Below are 20,065 nucleotides of genomic sequence, written 5' to 3'. Positions count from 1 at the left end.
TTAACTCCTGCCCACCCACGTTTTCCCTGATGGTGACAACAATGAACAGATAAATGGTGCAAAGGTGAGCTACAAATTGGAAGAAGAAAATCTAGCCACAAGCACCCTGGATCACACACGCACAGCAGAAACCTCACTTTGGAAAAATCTCTTTTTCTTCCCCCCCCACCTGAGGATGTTTTGAGGGATTGGAAGGGAGGGAGAGAGAGAAACATCAATGTGAGACAGACACATTGATTGGCTGCCTCCTGCACATGCCCTGACTGAGCCTGCAACCAAGGTACATGCCCTTGGCCAGAACCAAACCCAGGACCCTTCAGTCTGTGGGCCAGCCGCCACTCTAACCACTGAGCCAAATCAGCTAGGGCTCTCCTTTTCTAAGTGATTTTAGGCATGTAACTAGCTTCCCTGGCAGATTCCCATTCTGGGTTAACCCAGGAGGGAAACAGAGAAGTAGAGAATACACCATCTGCCCTTTAGGAGATTATAATCAAGTTGGGAAACAAAAGTAAGTAACATGTGTGTGAAAAGTTAAACAAGAGCATAGAACAATCATCCAAGAAATGTTGAGCAAAGTGTGATTAAGGGCCAAACAAATGACCCAGAGAGTTAGTGCTCTCAAAGTTCAAATCAGGGTTAGCCCCAAATATTGAGGCAGGCAGAGAAAAATTCCTTGAGGAGGTAATACTTTAGCTGAACCTTGAAGGATATGGTGAGGTTACAAAAATTCTCGATTTCCAGAGCTTGAAGGGACCTTAGAGATATAGTGTACCCTTTATTGAACATATAAAGAAACTGAGGTTCAGAGGAGAAAGATCTCATAGTAAATCAGGAAAAAATTGGTATTAGAACAACGATTTTCTAGTTCTCTGTCCACTACTCCCACTACTTTCTTCTCCAGGTGCTAAGAAGGGAAGGATGATGTTCTAGGTATACAAAAGGCCTAGAACCCCAAATGTCTTAACCCCCCCAACACAGACACAAATATGTATACAAATACACACACATACCCATACCACACACACACACCTCCAAACCTGATGAGATCTCCTTTTCTTTTCTCCTCAGTACCACGTTAATTTAGTAAGTGAAACAGATAACACTAAACTTAAATTCCAGGTCAAATATCATGACCTTTTTATTTAGTTAGAAACGGGCCATGTGTTGATGAATGACCTCTGTGATGTAACTTGCCATCTCAAAAGCATTGAGGGTGAGAGACCCTCCTTCTGTTCCTTTTTGTCCCATCAACACAAGGTATACAGACTTGATATGAATTACCGTCACTGCCTGGCTGCTGCAACTCTGACCTTTGGTCTGGAAGTCCATGGTGTTGTTGCCCTCAGTGTACAGGTTGCCCTGGATTAACAAGCATTTAGTCCCCGCAAGGGTGATTCCCTGAAGAAACAACTTCTCTCTGCCCTCTCTTGCAAGCAAGATCTGAATTTCTTCCTGGGTTAACTGGAACAAGTTGCCTTCAGGATAAGAAGCTAACAACCAGGGTGGAGAATTGGTGATAATTGCTGCAGCACAGAGCATCTCAGTCTGCAGGAAGAGGGTGATGCAGTTTTGGCAGACCTCTTGGTTGATATCCCTTAAGCACTGCATGATTCAAGTAAGTTGTCTCTAAACAATGAATAAAGTGCCTTGTAGCAAGTTGGTCTTCAAAAGACATTTGTTGGCAACTGGTTTGAGATGACTGATAAGCAAAGACTAAAATAAGTTAGAAATACAGTCTGTTTCTGCTGTACTCAGGTGGAGAGAGGTCTTGGTGACTTGTATGAAGTTATGCCACAGTTACCCTCTGCTGTGATTTATCAAGCTACCTCTAGAGGAGTGAAATCACAAAGGCTCTGTGACTTTTTAAGTAGTCATCATCCACCACATCATGGGTGACCTTTGGCAGTAACTTTCTGAGGCCGTATCTTTGGCAGTAACTTTCTGAGGCCGTATCTCTAGCTAGTGAGATGGGGGGCAGAATACACTTATATCCCTAGGATAACATGAGAAGAACACCAACCGCTAATAGCGGAAAAGCCCTCAAAGTAGAACATAAGTGGGCAATAAATGAGTTGGAATTTTGGATATAAAGGACAGATGAGATTTATTGCAGCAACTAGTATCTCAGATGTTCGCTAATCTTACTGAGACCTGAGCTCTAGGTACAAAGTCAAAAAGCCCACAGGTTCACCAGTTCACAACTTCTTTTGGGACAACCAAAATAGCCTCCAAATTGTTTCTCTGACTCCAGATTCTTTTCATCTAGTTTATCTCTTGCCCCACACCAGCTGTGAATATAGTCATTCATTCTTATCTAGTCACTCAGCAAGTATTTATGAAGCATTCACTATGTGCCAAAGTCTTTTTCTAGGCACTGGATTACAGTAGTAAAGATAAAAGCCTCTTGGAGCTGTCATCATACTGTAAAAAGACAAATAAATAATAAATAGAAAATAATAGTATCCCTTTCACTAAAAATAATTTATGAGTCTAATATTTCCCCTCTTATTCCCAGGATTTCTACACTCTTGTGGAGTTCAATATGACTTCTGACTCTTCTGCAGCCTCTAGAAAATCATTGCCTGTGCCTTAATTTCCTCGAAAATGACACCAACTTGCCTTAAAGATGGAATATTAGGAAGAATGGCTAAAGTTAAATGTAGTGAAAATCTAGGACTGCTTTGAAAATCCATTTATTCAACAAGTATTTATTGAGAACTTACTGTGTGTCAGGTGTGTTGTATACTTTGGAGATCAAGCAATAAACCAAAAGTCCCTGCCTTCATGAAGCTGACATCCTAGAGGGGGAGACAAATGATAAATGGCAAAGGCATTTATAGTATATCAGGTGGTGTTAATAACTATGATGAAAAAGGGTTGGAAGGGTAGAGCAAAGGAGTGGTGGTGGTTTTATAAGGTGCTCAACTAAGGATTCTCCGATATGGTTACTTGATCAGAGACCTGACAAAGATGAGGGAGTGAACATGTGAATATCTGGGGGAAGGGCATTCTAGGCAGAGGGAGTAGCAAGTATAAAGGCCCTGAGGCAGAAGCATATCTGGAATATTAGAGAAAAAGCAAGGAGATCAGTATGGCATAATCAGAGAGAGAACTGGGTGGTAGAAGAGGTAGTCAAAGAGGTACTGGGTTTAGATCATATGTAGGGCTTTGTAGGCTGTGATTAAGGGTTTGGCTTTTACTCTGAGATGGAGAGCTACTGGAATGTTTTAAGCAGAATGACTTCACTATAGATTCTAGAGTCTAGAAGGTGCTATGTGGAGAATAGATTCAAGGGGGAACAGGGACAAAACATGGAGACCAGACTGTGACAACAATCTGGGCAAGAAAAAATAAAGGCTTGGATGAGGGTACAGAAGTGAGAGAAAGTTGGATTTGTATAATATTTTGAAAGATGAGCTGATAAGATTTGATTATGTGTCAGGCTTGGGATATGAGAAAGAGGATGCCTCTAAGAGTTGTCATCTCCTGAGGTAAATACTATGGAAAGATCATGTTTGAGGATGTAGGTAGAAATAAAAAGTTCAGTTCTGGATATGGTAAGTTTGAGATGCCTCTAAGACATTCAAATAGACATTTGCAGTAAGCTGTTGGATATTATTTAAATTTAAGAGTTCAGAGGAAAGATTAGGACTAGAGATAAAATTTTGACTGTTCTCTAGAAATAAACAATATTTAAAGGGATGGGACTGGATGACAGCTCTCAGGGAATAAGAGTGAATAGAAAAGATAACTAAGGTCTGAACCCTGGTAGCACTGCAACATGTAGGGATAGGTAAGATGAGGGATAAACAGCAAAGGAGATTGGGAAAGAGAGGTCAGAGAAACAGGAGAGTAGTGTCTCTGAAGTCAAGTTTAAAAAAAAAAAAGTATCAAAGGGAAGGTAGTGATTTGATACTGCTGAGAGGACAAGAAGAGGAGAGAATTGACCAATGGATTCTGCAATATGGAAATGCTTCTAACCTTGACAAGGGCAGTTTTGTGTGGTGGTAGGGGAAAACCTGGTGAAAGTTATTACAAGACAGAATGGGAAGAGAGGAAAAGAAATGGGGAGAAGGAGTTTTGCTATAAAGTGCAACAGGGAAATGCGATGGTAAGTATAGACTAATGTGATTCAAGAAAAGTTTTTTTGGCCGAGGATATTTTTTCCATTGCTTTTCAGAGAGAGTGGCAGGGGGGAGGGGGAGGAGAGAGAAACATCGATGTGAGAGAGATATATCGATTGGTTGCCTCCTGCACACACCCCAGCAGGGCCTAGGGATTGAGCCTGCAACTGAGGTATGTGCCCTTATCCAGAATAGAACCTGGGACCCTTCAGTCCACTGGCCAACTCTCTAACCACTGAGCCAAACCAGCTAGGGTAAGAAGAATTTGTTTGTTTGTTTGTTTTTAATTAGAAATATACATTATAGCAGGTTTTGTGCTGATGGAAATTATCTGGTACTGGGAATGTTTCATGATAAAGGAAAGAAGGGACAACTGAGTAGGTGAAGGAGAATGACAGTGAGTGGACAAGTGGAGGGGTTGCCTAAGGAAGGCTCAAGAACAGCTGATTCATTGAAGGCAGATTTTATGTGTCCACATGCAGGGCAGTAAGCAAATTCAGTTATGAGAGGATGTGAAATTTCCTTTCTGATGGCCTTTACTTTATCAGCAAGGTAGTCATCTGAAAGAGAGAGAAAGAGGAACAGACATGTTTAATAATTGAGTTGAGAAAGGGATGGTAACCATCAATATTCACTGATGTTCCTGTTACCTTATATGTGTTATGCCTTTGAATCCTCAGGAGTACCATATTAGAATGGATTTACAGGTGAGAAAACTTAAACCAAGAGAGCCTGTGTAGCTTGCCAAGGGTCACATACTATTAGCAAAATAACAGAGCCAAAATTTGAACTTGGGAGTCTACACCCCTTTTCACTATCTGAAACTGTATGGAAATGAAGGTGTGTTTTTGTTTGTTTATTTGTTTTTTCAGAGAAACTGGGAAAAATGGTGGTGGCATTAATAGGGATAGGGAAAACTTGAGAAATAGCAGGTGGCAGAGGTGGGAGAGAGAAAGGGTCAGGAGGAGGGTGTGAAAGATGAATTTGTCTTGGACATTAGGCCCTTAATATGCTAGAGGAACACCCAAGTAGAACTCTTAGGGGATAGTTGGAAGTTTCAAATTTGAACTCAGAAGAAAGGTCACAGGACTTGAGATGTAAATTTGGGAGTCCCTACTAAAGGTAAGAATTGAACTTGAGGGTGAGATCAAGATTAACAAGGGGAAAAAATAGAAGAGGCATGAGGACAGTAGCCAGGAAGTGGCTAAAGAAAGACAAAGAGGAGCTGGGAAGGAGGCAAAGAAGGAACAGTTAGGAATGCAGGCAGTGAGTCTGCTTTACAACAAAGTCTAAATGTTAAGAAGGAATCAACAGTGTTAAGTGCTGCAAAACAATTTAAGAGTGAGCACTGAGAAGCGCAATTGGAGTTCAGGATTATGTAAAAGAGCCAATTGGTGGAAGTGGTTAGGGAGGAAGGAGTTTGTTATGAAGAAGTGGAGGCAATGATAAGTTTAGACTATTCTTTTGAGAGATTTGGCAGTAAAAGGACTGAAGTTTGTGGAATGATAGCCCAATGGACAATTGGGCCATAGATTGAGGGAAGGGCTTTTAGGATAGGGAAGAAGAAAGAATATGATGAATGAATACTTTAACTAGCAAGTGTTACTTACATACATAGAGAAAAGAAATCACTTTGTAGGGGAGGGGAGATTGAAAACTGTAACACCAGGAGGTAGGAGAATATGGCAGCCAAATAGACAGACCTTTCCTGCACTTTCTCCCAGGGCCACTCTGGAAATACAATTAAATTGGTAACATTTACCCAGAATTACCAACTGAGGTCCAGCTGAGGAGGAGACTTATATCAAGGAAGGACAGAAACCACCTGGAGACTGGTAGGAAGGGCAAGGTCCCAAGAGTTGCTGACCCAGCTTCCACAGGCCACAGGATGAGAGTGAGGGGGGATTTCTTAGCTGTGGGAGGGTTATTTCCCTGAGAAGATCGAGGCCCAGAAGCCAGGTTGCACTTCACAGCTTGGAGTACCAAAGCCTAGACCAAGGGCCCACGGAACATCCAGCCGTGAAAGGCGGTACGGCAGCTGGCTGCAGTAGTGTCTGGAGCAGGTCAGAGTTAAAGTCACAGGTTTTTTGTTTTTCTTTTAAGCCCAGAGCCCACAGGAGCTTCCTCTGCAGCTACTCACCTGAGGCTTTGGAGGAGGGAGCGCGGTGCGAACTGCAGGTGCCTAAGGAGAGACTCAGGTGGGAAGCACTGGGGGGAAACATGGAAAAGCAGCAGCCAGGAGTTCTGCATTGGGTCATACCCCGCCCACCCCCCAAACCAAAACATCCATTTGTCCTGAGAGGCGTTAGCCCCTCCCAGGAACCACCAGCCCTAGGTGATACAGCCTGCCACACCCTGCACTTCAACCTTTGCAGAGGAAACAGTGGCAGCGGTAGCCAAGCCTACGGGTTTGAACAGTCTCAGAAAGCCTCAGTGACTGGATAGGGGTTGGGGCCATCCACCCCACTGTCCCTGGAACCTGATTGGTGCTTCTCTGGGACCAGAGAGCTGATAGAAACTCAAGGTTTCCAGCTGGCTGGGAAATATTCTGGGACACTCTCAGAGCAGTAGCTCTGGCAAGGGGAAATACACCCACCGCTTTCCCTGAAAACTGAAAAGCACCTCCCGTTCACAGGAGACCCAGAGGTCTATACTCCCGATTTGGCCTAAAGACTTTTCAGAAAGAGAGTTTTGAATAATTGAGAAGGACCACTCCGCTGGCAGGTGAAGGTGGGTGGAGGTGGAGCCCAGGAAACCTGGAGAAGGTTGCTGACCCACCCTGTGCTGTGTGCTGCTAACAGACCCCCCTTAGAGTGCAGCATGGCCTGGCCAATGCACAGCCAAGTTCTGTGGTGACAGACACAAACTGTGGGTCCCTTGGAGCTTTAAACAGGTTGCTGAAAGACAAAGGAGGACAGTTTCTGACAGTGGTTAGCACCTAAGTACCTCCTGGGATGTCCAGAATTGGCAGACAGAATAGTCAGCCAGCAGCCAGCAGCCAGCAGAAGAGCAGGACCCAAAGAGAGCTCCCAGGAGGCACTAAACTCTGCTGATATGAACGACACTTCAGTTTTTTTTTTTCGTTTCCTTTGGTTTTTCTTTTTGTTCCTTTAAAAATATATCTTCATTATCTATCTGCTTTATTGATGTTTTATTATTTTAGTCTCTATTGTTTCTTTCATATATCTAATTTTTCTCTTCCTTTTTCCTACTCTATTTTTTTTTTTTTTTTCATTTTCTCCTGCTTTCCCATCTTTTGTCTTTTTCTTATTTGAGGTCTATCTGTTTTCTCCTGTATTTTTCATTTCAAATTTTTTCTACCTCTTTTCTTTTATACTGGTTTCCTTCCCCTATTCTTTATTCTTATTTTCTTTATTTCATCTCTGCCCCTTCATATTCCCTTTTCTCCCCCCTTTCTTTTACTCTTCATATTTTTTTCTTTTTTCTTTTCTATCACTCTTGCTCTCTTTTCTCTTTCCTAATTCTCTCTTCTTTTGTGGTAGCTGTTGTTGTTGCACTTGGGGTCTTGTGTATGTTTTTGTTTTGTTTGTTTTGTTTCTTATTACATTTTGTTGTACTTTGTTCTGTTCTGTCAGCACTTCCACAAAACCTCACTCATGACCTGGTTGGGGTGAGCCAGCCTGAGTGGAGATTCCACTCATGAATAGGACAACTACATTCAAGACCCAATTACAACAAGAGGACCAAAATAAATCAAACAAGTGGCATTCCTAGAGCACCCAGCTCAGGTGATTTAAGAGACTCCACCACTAGTTCCCAGAAAACATCTACTACATAAGACCACCCCACGAAGACTGAGAGGAATAACAGTTTGATATAATACATAGAAACAAATACAAAGGGAGAGCAAAAATGGGGAGACAAAGAAACAACCCCCAAATGAAAGTAAAAGAGGATTCACCAGAAAAGGAACTAAGTGAAATGGTGGCATGCAATTTGTCAGAAAAAGAATTCAAAGCAATGGTTATAAGGATGCCCAAAAAACTTAATGATAACTACACCAGCATAAAAAAAGAGGTAGAAACCATGAATATGAATTGAGCAGAAATGAAGAATGACATAGCTGAAATAAAAAACACTTTGGAAGGAATTAACAGTAGACTAGGAGAAGCTGAGGACCAAACCAGGGAATTAGAAAACAAGGTAGAAAAACACCCATTCAGAGCAGTAATTGGGAAGAAAAAGCAGGAGGAGAGTTTAAGGGAGCTTTGGAACAAAATGAAACATAACATCCACATCATAAGGGATTACAGAAGGAGAAGAATCTGAGCAAATAATTGAGAACCACTTTAAAGAAATTGTGACAGAAAATTTCCCTAACCTGGTGAAGGAAAAAGTCACCCAAGAAACACAGAGTCCCAATCAAGTTAAACACAAAAAAACCCACACCTAGACAGATCATAATTAAAATGGCAAATGTTAAAGACAAAGAAAGAATCTTAAAGGTTGCAAGAGAGAGACAGAAAATTACCGATAAGGGTGCTCATATTATACTGTCAGCTAATTTCTCACTAGAAACACTTTAAGCCAGAAAGGAATGGCATGAAGTATACAAAGTAATGAAAAACAAGGGACTGAATCCAAGACTACTCTATCCAGCAAGGCTATCATTCAAAATTGAAGGTGCAGTTAAGATTTTCACAGACAAAAAAAAAAGGCTAAAGAGTTTACTACCACGAAACCAGCACTGCAAGAAATGCTAGAGGGACTGTTGTAAGAAGAAGGAATTGGAGGGGGGGACACAGGCATAAAGAATAAAAATGGCATTAAATAAGTACCTATCAATAGTAACCTTAAATGTAAATGGTTTTAATGCTCCAATAAAAAGACATAGGGTAGCTGAATGGGTAAGAAAACATGACCCATATATATGCTGTCTACAAGAGACACACTTCAGAATAAAAGATTCCCACAGACTGAAAGTGAAGGGATGGACAAAATTTTCCGTTTAAAAAAAAAGCAGGGATAGCAATATTTATATGTAACAAAATAGACTTCAAAGCAAAGGCCATAAAAAGAAACAAGGCCACTACATAATACTAAAGGGATTGATACAACAAGAGTATATAACCCTGGTAAACATATATGCACTCAATATAAGAGCACCTAAATATATATAAAAACTCTTGGAGAAATTTAAGGCAGAGAACAACAGTAATAAAGTCATAGTAGTGGGCTTTAACACCACACTAACATCAATGGATAGATCTTTAAGAAAAAAAATCAACAAGAAAGCAGAGATCTTAAATGACACACTAGATCAGATGGATTTAACTGACACAAACAGAACATTCCACCCCAAAGATGCAGAATATACATTCTCAAGTGAATATGGGACATTCTCAAAAATAGACCAAATACTAGGTCACAAAATAAGCCTCTACAAGTTCAAGAGGATTGAAATAATATCCAGCATCTTCTCTAATCACAGTGGCATGAAACTAGAAATAAATTACAATAACACTCAAAAACAATTTAACACATGAAGGCTAAATAGCATGCTATTAAACAATGAATAGGTTACAAATGAAATCAAGAAAGAAACAAAAAACTTCCTGAAAACAAGTGATAATGAACACACAACAATCCAAAATCTAGGGGACACAGCAAAAGCAGTCCTGAGAGGGAAGTTCATAGCATTACAGGCCTATCTCAAGAAAGCAGCAGCAGCTCTAATAAACTATCTAAAACTACAACTAAAAGAATCAGAAAGAGAACAAGAAGAAAGGCACAGAGTAAGTAGAAGGAAGGAAATAATTAAGATCAGAGGAGAAATAAATGACATAGACATTAAAAAAAAATACAAAGGATCAACGAATCCAAGAGCTGGTTCTTTGAAAAGATAAACAAGATTGATGAACCTTTAGGTAGACTCATCAAGAAACAAAGAGAAAAGACCCAAATAAACAAAATCAGAAACAAAAGAGGTGAAGTAACAACTGACATCATAGAAATACAAAGGATTGTAAGAAAATACTATGAACAACTATATGCCAACAAGCTGTACAACCTGGACAAAATGGTAAAATTCCTAGAAAAAGACAATCTTCCAAAACTGAATCAGGAAGAATTAGAAAACATGAATAGGCCAATAACAACTGAAGAAATTGAAGCAGTAATAAAAATAAATAAAACTCCCATCACACAAAAGCCCCGGTCAGGACTGCTTCACAGGGGAGTTATACTAAACATTCAAATAAGAACTAACACCTATCCTCCTCAAACTGTTCCAAAAAGTCCAAGAGGAAGGAACATTACCAAACTGTTTTTACAAAGCCAGCATTAGTTTAATTCCAAAGCCAGATAAAGACACTACAAAGGAAGAGAATTACAAGCCAATATTCCTGATGAACATAAGTGCTAAAATCCTCAACAAAATATTAGCAAATCAGATCCAGCAATATATTAAAAAGATCATACATCACAAGCAAGTGGGATTTTTTCCAGGGATGCAAGGCTGGTCCAATATTCACAAATCAATTAATGTGATACATCACATAAACAAATTGAAAGACAAAAATCACATGATCAAATCAATAGATGCAGAAAAAGCATTCAACAAAATCCAACACCCATTTTTGATAAAAACTCTCAGCAAAGTAGGAATAGGGGGATCATACCTCAACATAATAAAGGGCACATATGACAAACCTACAGCCAACATCATACTCAATGGGCAAAAACTAAATGCATTTCCCCTATGAACAGGAAAAAGACAGGGCTGTCCACTTTCACCACTCTCATTCAACATAGTACTGGAAGTCCTCACCGCAGTGATCATACAAGAAGAAAGCATAGAAGGTATTCAAATTGGAAATGAGGGAGTAAAATTATCATTATTTGCAGATGATATGATATTGTACATAGAAAACCCTAAGGAATCTACCAAAAAACTACTAGATTTGATAAATGAATTAAGCAAGGTAGGAGGATACAAAATTAACATCCAAAAATTGATGGCACTTTTATACACCAACAATGATCTCTCAGAAAGAAAAACAAAAAAACAAACAAACAAAAAAACACAACAAACAAAAATCCCATTTACCATCACAACAAAAAAATTAAGATACTTAGGAATAAACTTAACCAAGGAGGTAAAGTTTACTGTACTGAGGAAACTACAGGATGATGAAAAAGAAGATAGAGGAAAATATAAACAAGTGGAAGAATATACTGCGTTCATAGATTTGCAGCATTAACATCACTAAAATGTCCATACTACCCAAAGTAATCTATAGATTCAAGGCTCTCTGTATTAAAATACCAACAGCATATTTCACAGATCTAGAATAAACACTCCAAAAATTTATATGGAACCAAAAAAGACCGTGAAAGTCACAGCAATCTTGAGAAAGAACAAAGTGGAAGGGATTACAATATCTGATATCAAGTTATACTACAAAGCTACTGTAATCAAAACAGCCTGGCACTGGCACAAGAACAGGCATATAGATCAATGGAACCTAAAAATTGACCCAAACCACTAAGCTCAATTAATATTTGACAATGGAGGCAAAAAGCATACAATGGAGTAAAGACAGTGTCTTCAATAATAGATGTTAGAAAAATTGGATATGTACATGCAAAAAATTGAAACTAGTCCACCAACTTATACCATACACAAAAATAAACTCAAAATGGATAGAAGACTTAAATGTGAGTCGTGAAACCATAAAAATTCTAGAAGAAAACATAGGCAACAAAATAACAAACATCTCACATAGCAAAATATTCACAGATACATCGTCTAAGGCAAGAGAAACAAAGGAAAAAATAAAAAAATAGGACAACACCAAACTAAAAAGCTTTTGCACAGCAAGGGTAACCAGCATCAAAATGAAAAGGGAACCCACCATATGTGAGAACATATTTGCCAATGATACATCTGATAAGGGGTTAATTTCCAAAATATATAAAGTACTCATACAACTCAACAAAAAGAAGACAAACAATCCAATTAAAAGATGGGCAGAAGACCTGAATAGACACTTCCCCAAAGAGAACATACAAATAGCCAAGAAACATGAAAAAATGTTCAGTATCACTTATCATCAGAGAGATGCAGATTAAAGCGACAATGAGGTATCACCTCACATCTACCAGAATGGCTATCATCAAATCAACAAATAGCAAGTGCTGTCCAGGATGTGGAGAAAAAGGAACCCTAGTACACTCTTGGTGGGAATGCAGACTGGTACAGCCACTATGGATAGCAGTGTGGACTGTTCTCAAAAAATTAGAAATGAAACTGCCATTTGACCCAGTGATCCCACTTCTAGGTATATATCCTAAGAAGCCTGAAACACCAGTCAGAAAGAATATATGCACCCCTATGTTCATAGCAGGTTTATTTACAATAGCTAAGATCTGCAAACAGCCCAAATGCCCATCAGTAGATAGATAAAAAAACCTGTGGTACATTTGCGGAATGGAATACTGTGCAACTATCAATAAGGAGGATCTCTTAGCATTTGAGACAGCATTGAGGGACCTGGAGTGTATTATGGTAAGTGAAATAAGCCAGTTAGAGAAAGATATATATCACACGATCTCACTTCTACGTGGAATCTAATGAACAAAATAAACTGATGAACAAAATATACTGATGAACAAAATAGACCCAGAGACACTGAAGCATGCAACAGACTGACATATAGCATGGGTGGGTGGGGAGAGATTAATCAAAGAACTTATATGCACATATGCATGACCCACGGACACAAACAACAGTATTTTGAAAGCCTGGTGAGGGGTGGGCAGAGGGTGGAGAGGGTTAATGGGGGTAGGGGGAAGGGGGCATCTGTAAAACTTTCAACAATAAAGATATATTTTTTTTAAAAAAAGGAGGGGGAGAAAACTGTAACACCACAATAGTAGTGCTAGAAATGGTGGTAGCAATAGTGGCCAATACCTTCATTGCAACTTTGGTCAACTTACAGCCGGCAGAGGTGACAGGATTTGTCCAAAGTTGCACAGCAAATTATTGGTAGTCCTGGGAATACATCTCAGGTTTTCCAACTCCTAGACTGTTCTTTTTTTCCATCATAAGTCTGATTCAGAGAACACCATTTATTGGCTGCACCTATCTGTACCTCATCCCATATGTGGTCCAGTGGTCCCTTGGTTCTTTTCCCACATTTGTGATGACAAAAGTTATGAGGCTATTGCAATTGTCCGGGCCTAACTAGGTTAATGGCAGTAGGCTTGTGAAGGAAAGGCATGAAGAATATATGCTTATAAACCACTTCAAAAAATATTCTGCAATGACTTGCCCACGGATTTATAGCTTGGAAGCTCTTCAGAAACCCAGTTGCCACCACAGGGCAGTCTGCTATCTCTGCAGAGTATCCTCATTACTGTTAACATTCGAGAGTAATGGAATGACAATTGGTGCTCAGAATCCTTAGAGCATCAAAGGGTGTGAGAAGGGTGGCAGTGTGCAAATCTGGGACTTGAGAACTCCTAGACCAAACCTGGAGTTTGAACCAGAATAGTGTGCTCCCCCAAAGAAAAGGGCATTTGCCAGACAGTAAAATGGCGGGAGCGACTACAGGCAAAGTGTCGCGATAGGAACCTTCGCGATGATCAGGTGATCAGAGTTTGAACCAGAACGGAGGGCGGAGGCAGGACCCCGGGTTGGGCTAGGAGTTGAGGAGTAAAGGGAAAGCCGGTGGCTGTGGCAGCCCTAGGAGCCCTGAGGGCTTCAAGCAGCGAGAACCGCGGTCATGGACTATATCACGGTGCCTAAGGTAAGGAGAAGAGTTAGGCAACGCTGGGAGCCAGGAGCTCCCCGTCTGTGCTCAGCCCGAGCCTAGGCACGCCTCCTCAAACTCTCAGTATGCCCTTTGATGCCCCCTTCCTGGTCCTGGACCGCGCGTACTTTCCTTGGTTCACGCTCTCTTTCAACAAAACTGAGCTCTTCTCCTCAGAACCTGCCTTCGAAGGGCAGCAGTACGGGGCATAGATGGTGTGCGTCAACCGTCCCCTCACGCAACGCTGCCTCCGCGCCTGGTACGCGCCTGTCTAGTCCCTCCTTGTCCAATGCCTCTGACCCTAGCTCCTCCCGGTAGCTTGGTACCCCAGCCGTTGCTTCACACAGCCCCTTTTACATACAGTCGCTGCACTTGTAACCGCCTTTCTTGAATACCCTACATGTCATTTGTCATTGCCTCTCGGAGAGTTACTTCCTTTACCCAGCGTTTCCCTACCCTCCTCATGGCTCCCTCTGCCCCTCAGCCTGCCTTGGGGGCTGCGCAGACCACCACTGCGGCCCCAGCCCCGGCTCTCCAGCCTGCGTCTGTGGTGTTGGGCGCGGGGGCGGGGAGGGGCGGTTGGGCGGCGCGACAGCATCTCTCTTTATGTGGGAAGAGAAAGAGGTGTAGCAGAGTGGACCTGGCCCTGCACAACCAGGAGGAAAAACCCAAAAGGTAGCATTGCCATGTCATTTGGCACTTGTTTACAGCCTACTCCGTTAGAGCCATTTCTTTTCTCCTCTTTCCAGGCCCTACTCTTTCCCTCCCAACACCAGCCTATTTTCAAATCCACCTACCCTCTGTCAGTTTTCTTTCTGCCATCTGAGTCTGAGGATCAGGGAAGAGTTCACAACTAGTCTCTGCTTAATTTTTTTTCTGTCGATCATAACAGATGTTTCCCAGGCTAACTGAAGCCCCCATAAAAGCCCTGTATGTTGTAATTGAAAAAGCATGGATTTTGAACCGAGAAGACTTGAATTAGAATGCCAGTCTCCCTAAACACTAGATGGTGACTTTGGACAAATTATTTAACCTATTTGAGCCTTTCATCCTCTACCAAATGCAGATAATGATATTTGTTTTGCTCACTTGAGAGGGTGGTTGTGAGGACTAAATAAACGATTGTGTGTATGTAAGCTTTTTAAAAAAAAAAAATTAGAAAAGTATTGTGCCCACTTGTTGATTCTAGATCATGATGCTGCCTGAGGGGCAAAGCAGGAACTCCAGCCTTCAAACCTCTCCTTTCCTGACTCCTCCTTCTTCAAGCCCCTTCTTGGTTGAAGATAAGTACATCCCTGTAGCCTTTAGCCCTAGCTTTTTCTTGGTCCTTTCCTTTCCAGGTCATGTCATTTGTACCAGTTTCCCTAGCATGGTTTAGGAAGGTGGCACCATCAAAGAAAAGGGGCTTCTGCTATCCAGCCTCTCTCTTCTCCCCATCCACTTAACCCTGGTCCATACTATCCACTTCAAAATGATTTCATCTGAATACTTTCTTTGTTTTTCTTCCAACCTGGGGAAAGGGGGAGGTGAAACTGCCCTTGTGTTTGAGTGTTATCATATTAAAATATTTAAAATATTAAAATCCCCCTGTTGGGGAATTAAAGCCATAAACTAAACTAGCTGTATGGTAAGAGAGAAGATACCATTATTCTGCCCATAGCAAAATTATAGCAGCTAACACTTTGAGTATTTAACTATGTGGCAGGCACTGTGCTAACTGCTTTACATGGAATAGGTCTCAATCCTTACAACAACCTATAAGGGAAGTACTATTTTATTCCCATGTTGCAGATGAGGAAGCTGAGACCCGTAGAAGTGAAGTGACTTACCAAATAAAGATAAAAGTGCTCAGTTTCAGACTGGTATGGAGTTGGTGCTCAAGAAAATTTTAAGTAGAATCATGGACAGACTCCATTTGTTCTGCATAGATGGCATCATTAGTCTTGGAATACAAATTAAAACTCCAAGTGCAGATTTAGTTCTTTAAATAAAATTGGCATTACTTTTGGTGCTTGGCAAGGCTGTGAGTGCCCACAGGTGGTATGCTGCCACACGTCTATTTTATTCATTTATTATTATTGTAAGTTTCTGGGAAGGATTAGGCTTGCTGTAATAGCTAGCGATTAAAATGTCTCCCCTGTCTCTCGTTAAATTGCTGTTTCCACAAAAGGGAGAGACTTCTGTTTTTTCCATCTCAGGACAAAGAGATAACCGTGAGCTTGTAAGTTATTAGTTACACCTGTCAAATGCAAACGTGACTTTTATTTTTGGTTCTTCCTTGAGTTTTCTCCTGTACTTAGGAAGACTTTCAAAAAAACTGTATAGAAGTGTAACATACATATAGAATAGTCTATAAATTATAAGTTTATACTCCATGAATATTCACAAACTGTACATACCCATGTAACCAGCACCCAGATCAAGAAACAGAACATTACCAGGAGTCCCCTCATTCCTCTTCTAGTCAGTACCCTCTCAAGGGTTACCATTATCCTGACTTCTAACAGAATAGATTAGTTTATACTTTTTTGCACTAAATATAAATGGATTCACATATACTCTTTTGTGTCTGGCTTATTTTGCTCAACATTAGGTTTGAAAGATTCATCCATATTATTCCTTAGAGTTATAGATAATTCTCATTTCTATATGGTGTTCTATTTTGTTAACATGCTGCATGTTATCCTGATTTATCATCTTCTGTTGATGGGGAATTTCCAGACCTGGCTGTTACAAATATAGCATTCTTTTGATGGATATACATACACATTTTGGTTGGCATATACATAGGAGTAGAATTCCTGGATCATAAGATATGCTTACATTCAGCTTGGCCGGGCGTGGCTCAGCGGCTGAGCATCAACCTAGGATCCAGGCTATCAGGGTTTGATTCCCCGATCAGTCACATGCCCGGGTTGTGGGCTCGATCCCCAGTTGGGGGCGTGCAGGAAGCAGCCGATCAGCCGACCAATGACTCTCTCATCATTGATGTTTCTATCTTTCTCTCTCCCTCTCCTTTCGTCTCTCTGAAATCAATAAAGATATATTAAAAAAAAAAAAAAAGATATGCTTACATTCAGATAGAGTAGATACTACCAATTTTCCACTCTCACCACCTATGTGTGAGAGAGGAACTGTCTTTTTAAGTTATAACCTTAGGATTTCACAGCGATTTTTGTAACATATCAGATCTACCCAAAAGTTCAGTGACTCTCCTCTCTGAACAAGAATTTGTTCTTTGTACTTTTCCCTCCCCCGCCACTTCTGTATCAGTTAGCACTGGAATTCTTTTTTTAAAAAAATATGTCTTTATTGATTTCAGAGAGAGGAAAGGAGAGGAAGAGAGAGACAGAAACATCAATAGTGAGAGAGTCATCGATAGGCTGCCTCCTGCACGCCCTGACTGGGGATGGAGCCCGCAACCCGGGCATGTGCCCTGACTGGGAATCAAACCCCAGTCGCCTGGATCCTAGGTAGATGCTCAACCGCTGAGTGCACCTGGCTGGGCAGCACTGGAATTCTTAATTACCTTTCCATTCTTGAATGGAACCTTATTAATTAGTATTTTCAATTAACAGTAATTGAGTTAACATTAATTAATTGAGCAGTTTCAAGTGGCTTGGAATTTTTTTAAATTACTCTTTATTTTTTATTATTATTTTCTGTTAATCCTCACCTGAGGATATTTTTTCCATTGATTTTTTAGAAAGAGTGGAAGGGAGAAGGAGAGACAGAGAGAGAAACATCTGTGTTAGAGAGACACATCGACTGGTTGCCTCCTGCACATGCCCAGATCAGGGCCAGGGTTTGGGACTGAGCCTGCTATCAAGGTACACACCCTTGACGGAATCAAACCCACCAGCCTTCAGTCCCTGGGCTGACACTCTAACCACTGAGCAAAACTGCCTAGGGCTGGCTTGGAAATTTACTGTGGTGGTTAAGAGTGTATGCTTTGGAGCCAGACTGTCTGAATTCAAATCTCAACTCTGCTACTTAACTAAATTTGTGACCTTGGCAAATATGCAACTTCTCTGTGTCTCAGTTTATTCATCTGTAAAATGGTGGCGATAATAATAGTACATATCTCACAGGGTTGTATAAGGATTAAATGAGTTAATATTTGTAAAAGTGCTTAGACCAGTGCCTGGCACATCATACATGCTTAATTTAGCTATCAATTACTATCTTCATTATTAGTTATTATTTACAAAACCCTATATTGGGAGTTGTTAGGGATACATAGTTGTCTTAGATATAGCAACTGCTCTCTAGGTTCTCTTAATCAAGTAAAGTGATGAGATGCCCAGCATAAGATCCAAAAATGAAAATGAGAACTTTCATGAGCGGGACAAATGAAAGGAACAAATGAAATACTATTGGAGTTTAAAGGCAAATAAGCTCCAGTTCTAGATGAGTGTGAGGAGTATGAAATGAAGAAAGCTTTATGGAAGGAGTGGCATTTAAGCTGAGTGTGAATAATTGATAGGATTTTACTCTTCAGAGATTGGGAAGGTGAAAGGCACTCCCTACCAAGGGAATTGCAACAGCATAAGCTCAGGGGCAGGTAACTCATTAGGGTAAGGCAGTGAGAGGAATGTTTCAAGGAATTAACTTGGAGAGAGAAATTTTGTAGATTGTAGAGGACCTTGAATGTTACATTGACAATCTGAATTTGGTTCTATAGGTAGCAAAGAACTGCTAAAGCTTTGTAAGTCTACAAATGTAGAATATAGAAGTTAGAAAGGACATTTTATTTTATTTTATTAACTTTATTTTTATTGTTGACGTTATTACAGATGTCACCACCTCCCCCCCTTTGCCGACCTCCACGCAGCCCCCAGCCCCCTTTCCTTCTGACCATCACCACACTGTTTTCTGTATCTGTGTGTCATGCATATATGTATATTTTTTGGCTAATCCCTTCACCTTTCATTGAATCCACCCTGCTTCCCTCCCCTCTGACAGATGTCAGTTTGTTCCATGTTTCCATGCCTCTGGGTCTATTTTGTTTGTTAGTTTATTTTGTTCATTAGATTCCACATATAAGTGAGATCATATGGTATTTGTCTTTCTCTGGCTTATTTCACTTAGTGTAATAATCTCCAGGTCCATCCATGCTGTTGCAAAAGCTAAGAGTTCCTTCTTTTTTATGTCTGCATAGTATTCCATTGTGTAAATATACCATAACAGTTTTATCCACTCATCTACTGATGGGTACTTGGGCTGTTTCCATATCTTGGCTATTGTAAATAATGCTGCAATGAACATAGGTGTGCATATAGTCTTTCTGATTGGTATTTCCAGATTCCTAAGATATATTCCCAGAAGTGGGATCACTGGGTCAAAAGGCAGTTCCAATTTTAATTTTTTGAGGAAATGCCATACTATTTTCCACAGTGACTGCACCAGTTTGCACTCTCACCAGCAGTGTACTAGTGTTCCCTTTTATCCACATCTTCGCCAGCACTTGTTTTTCTGATTTATTGATGGTAGCCATTATGGCGGGTATGAGGTGATATCTCATTGTGGTTTTAATTTGCATCTCTCTGTTGATTAGTGACATTGAGTATTTTTTTCATATGTCTATTGGCCATCTCTATGTCCTCTTTGGAGAAGTGTTTATTCAGATCCTTTGCTCATTTTTGAATTGGATTGTTTGTCATCCTGGTGTTGAGTTGTATAAGTCCCTTATATATTTTGGAAATTAACCCCTTATCAGATGTATCATTGGCAAATATGTTCTCCTATACAGTTGGTTCCCTTTTCATTTTGATGCTGGTTATCCTTGCTTTGCAGAAGCTTTTTAGTTTGGTGGTGTTCCATTTTTTTTTCTTCTTTGTTTCCCTTGCCCTAGGAGATATATCAGCAAAAATATTGCTATGAGAGATATCTGAGATTTTACTGCTTATGTTTTCTTCTAGGACTTTTGTGGTTTTGCAACTTACATTTCAGTCTTTTACCCCTTTTGAGTTTATTCTTGTGTATGGTGTAAATTCATGATCTAATTTCACTTTTTGCATTTGTCTGTCCAATTTTCCCAACACCATTTGTTGAAGAGACTGTGTTTACTCCATTGTATGCCCTTGCTTCCTTTGTCAAATATTAATTGACTATAAAGGTGTGGATTTATTTCTGGGCTCTCTTTTCTGTTCCATTGATCTATAT

General features: G+C 40.4%; 2 protein-coding genes across 5 annotated transcripts in view; one reads left to right on the top strand and one right to left on the bottom strand.

The window, feature by feature from the left end:
• Positions 1-1,146: 1,146 nt before the first annotated feature.
• LOC148090486 (profilin-1-like) lies at positions 1,147-1,608 on the bottom strand. The gene has a single exon (XM_087813366.1). The coding sequence runs from the start codon at positions 1,606-1,608 to the stop codon at positions 1,147-1,149; it is 462 nt and encodes a 153-aa protein (XP_087669492.1).
• Positions 1,609-13,817: 12,209 nt separating this feature from the next.
• The window catches only part of MTMR8 (myotubularin related protein 8), a 158,838-nt gene continuing 152,590 nt past the window's right edge, over positions 13,818-20,065 (top strand). For all 4 annotated transcript variants that reach the window (XM_087813445.1, XM_087813446.1, XM_016210163.2 and 1 more), the window contains exon 1: positions 13,818-13,897. In XM_087813445.1, coding sequence (XP_087669571.1) covers positions 13,874-13,897 — 24 coding nt within the window. In that variant the 5' untranslated portion in view covers positions 13,818-13,873. The remainder of the gene's footprint in view (positions 13,898-20,065) is intronic.

The sequence above is a fragment of the Miniopterus natalensis genome, chromosome X (assembly GCF_054644295.1).
Source record: "Miniopterus natalensis isolate mMinNat1 chromosome X, mMinNat1.hap1, whole genome shotgun sequence".
Classification (NCBI taxonomy): Eukaryota; Metazoa; Chordata; class Mammalia; order Chiroptera; family Miniopteridae; genus Miniopterus; species Miniopterus natalensis.
The sequence above is the reverse complement of the archived record's forward strand: the minus strand, read 5'-3'. Positions and strand labels throughout refer to the sequence as shown.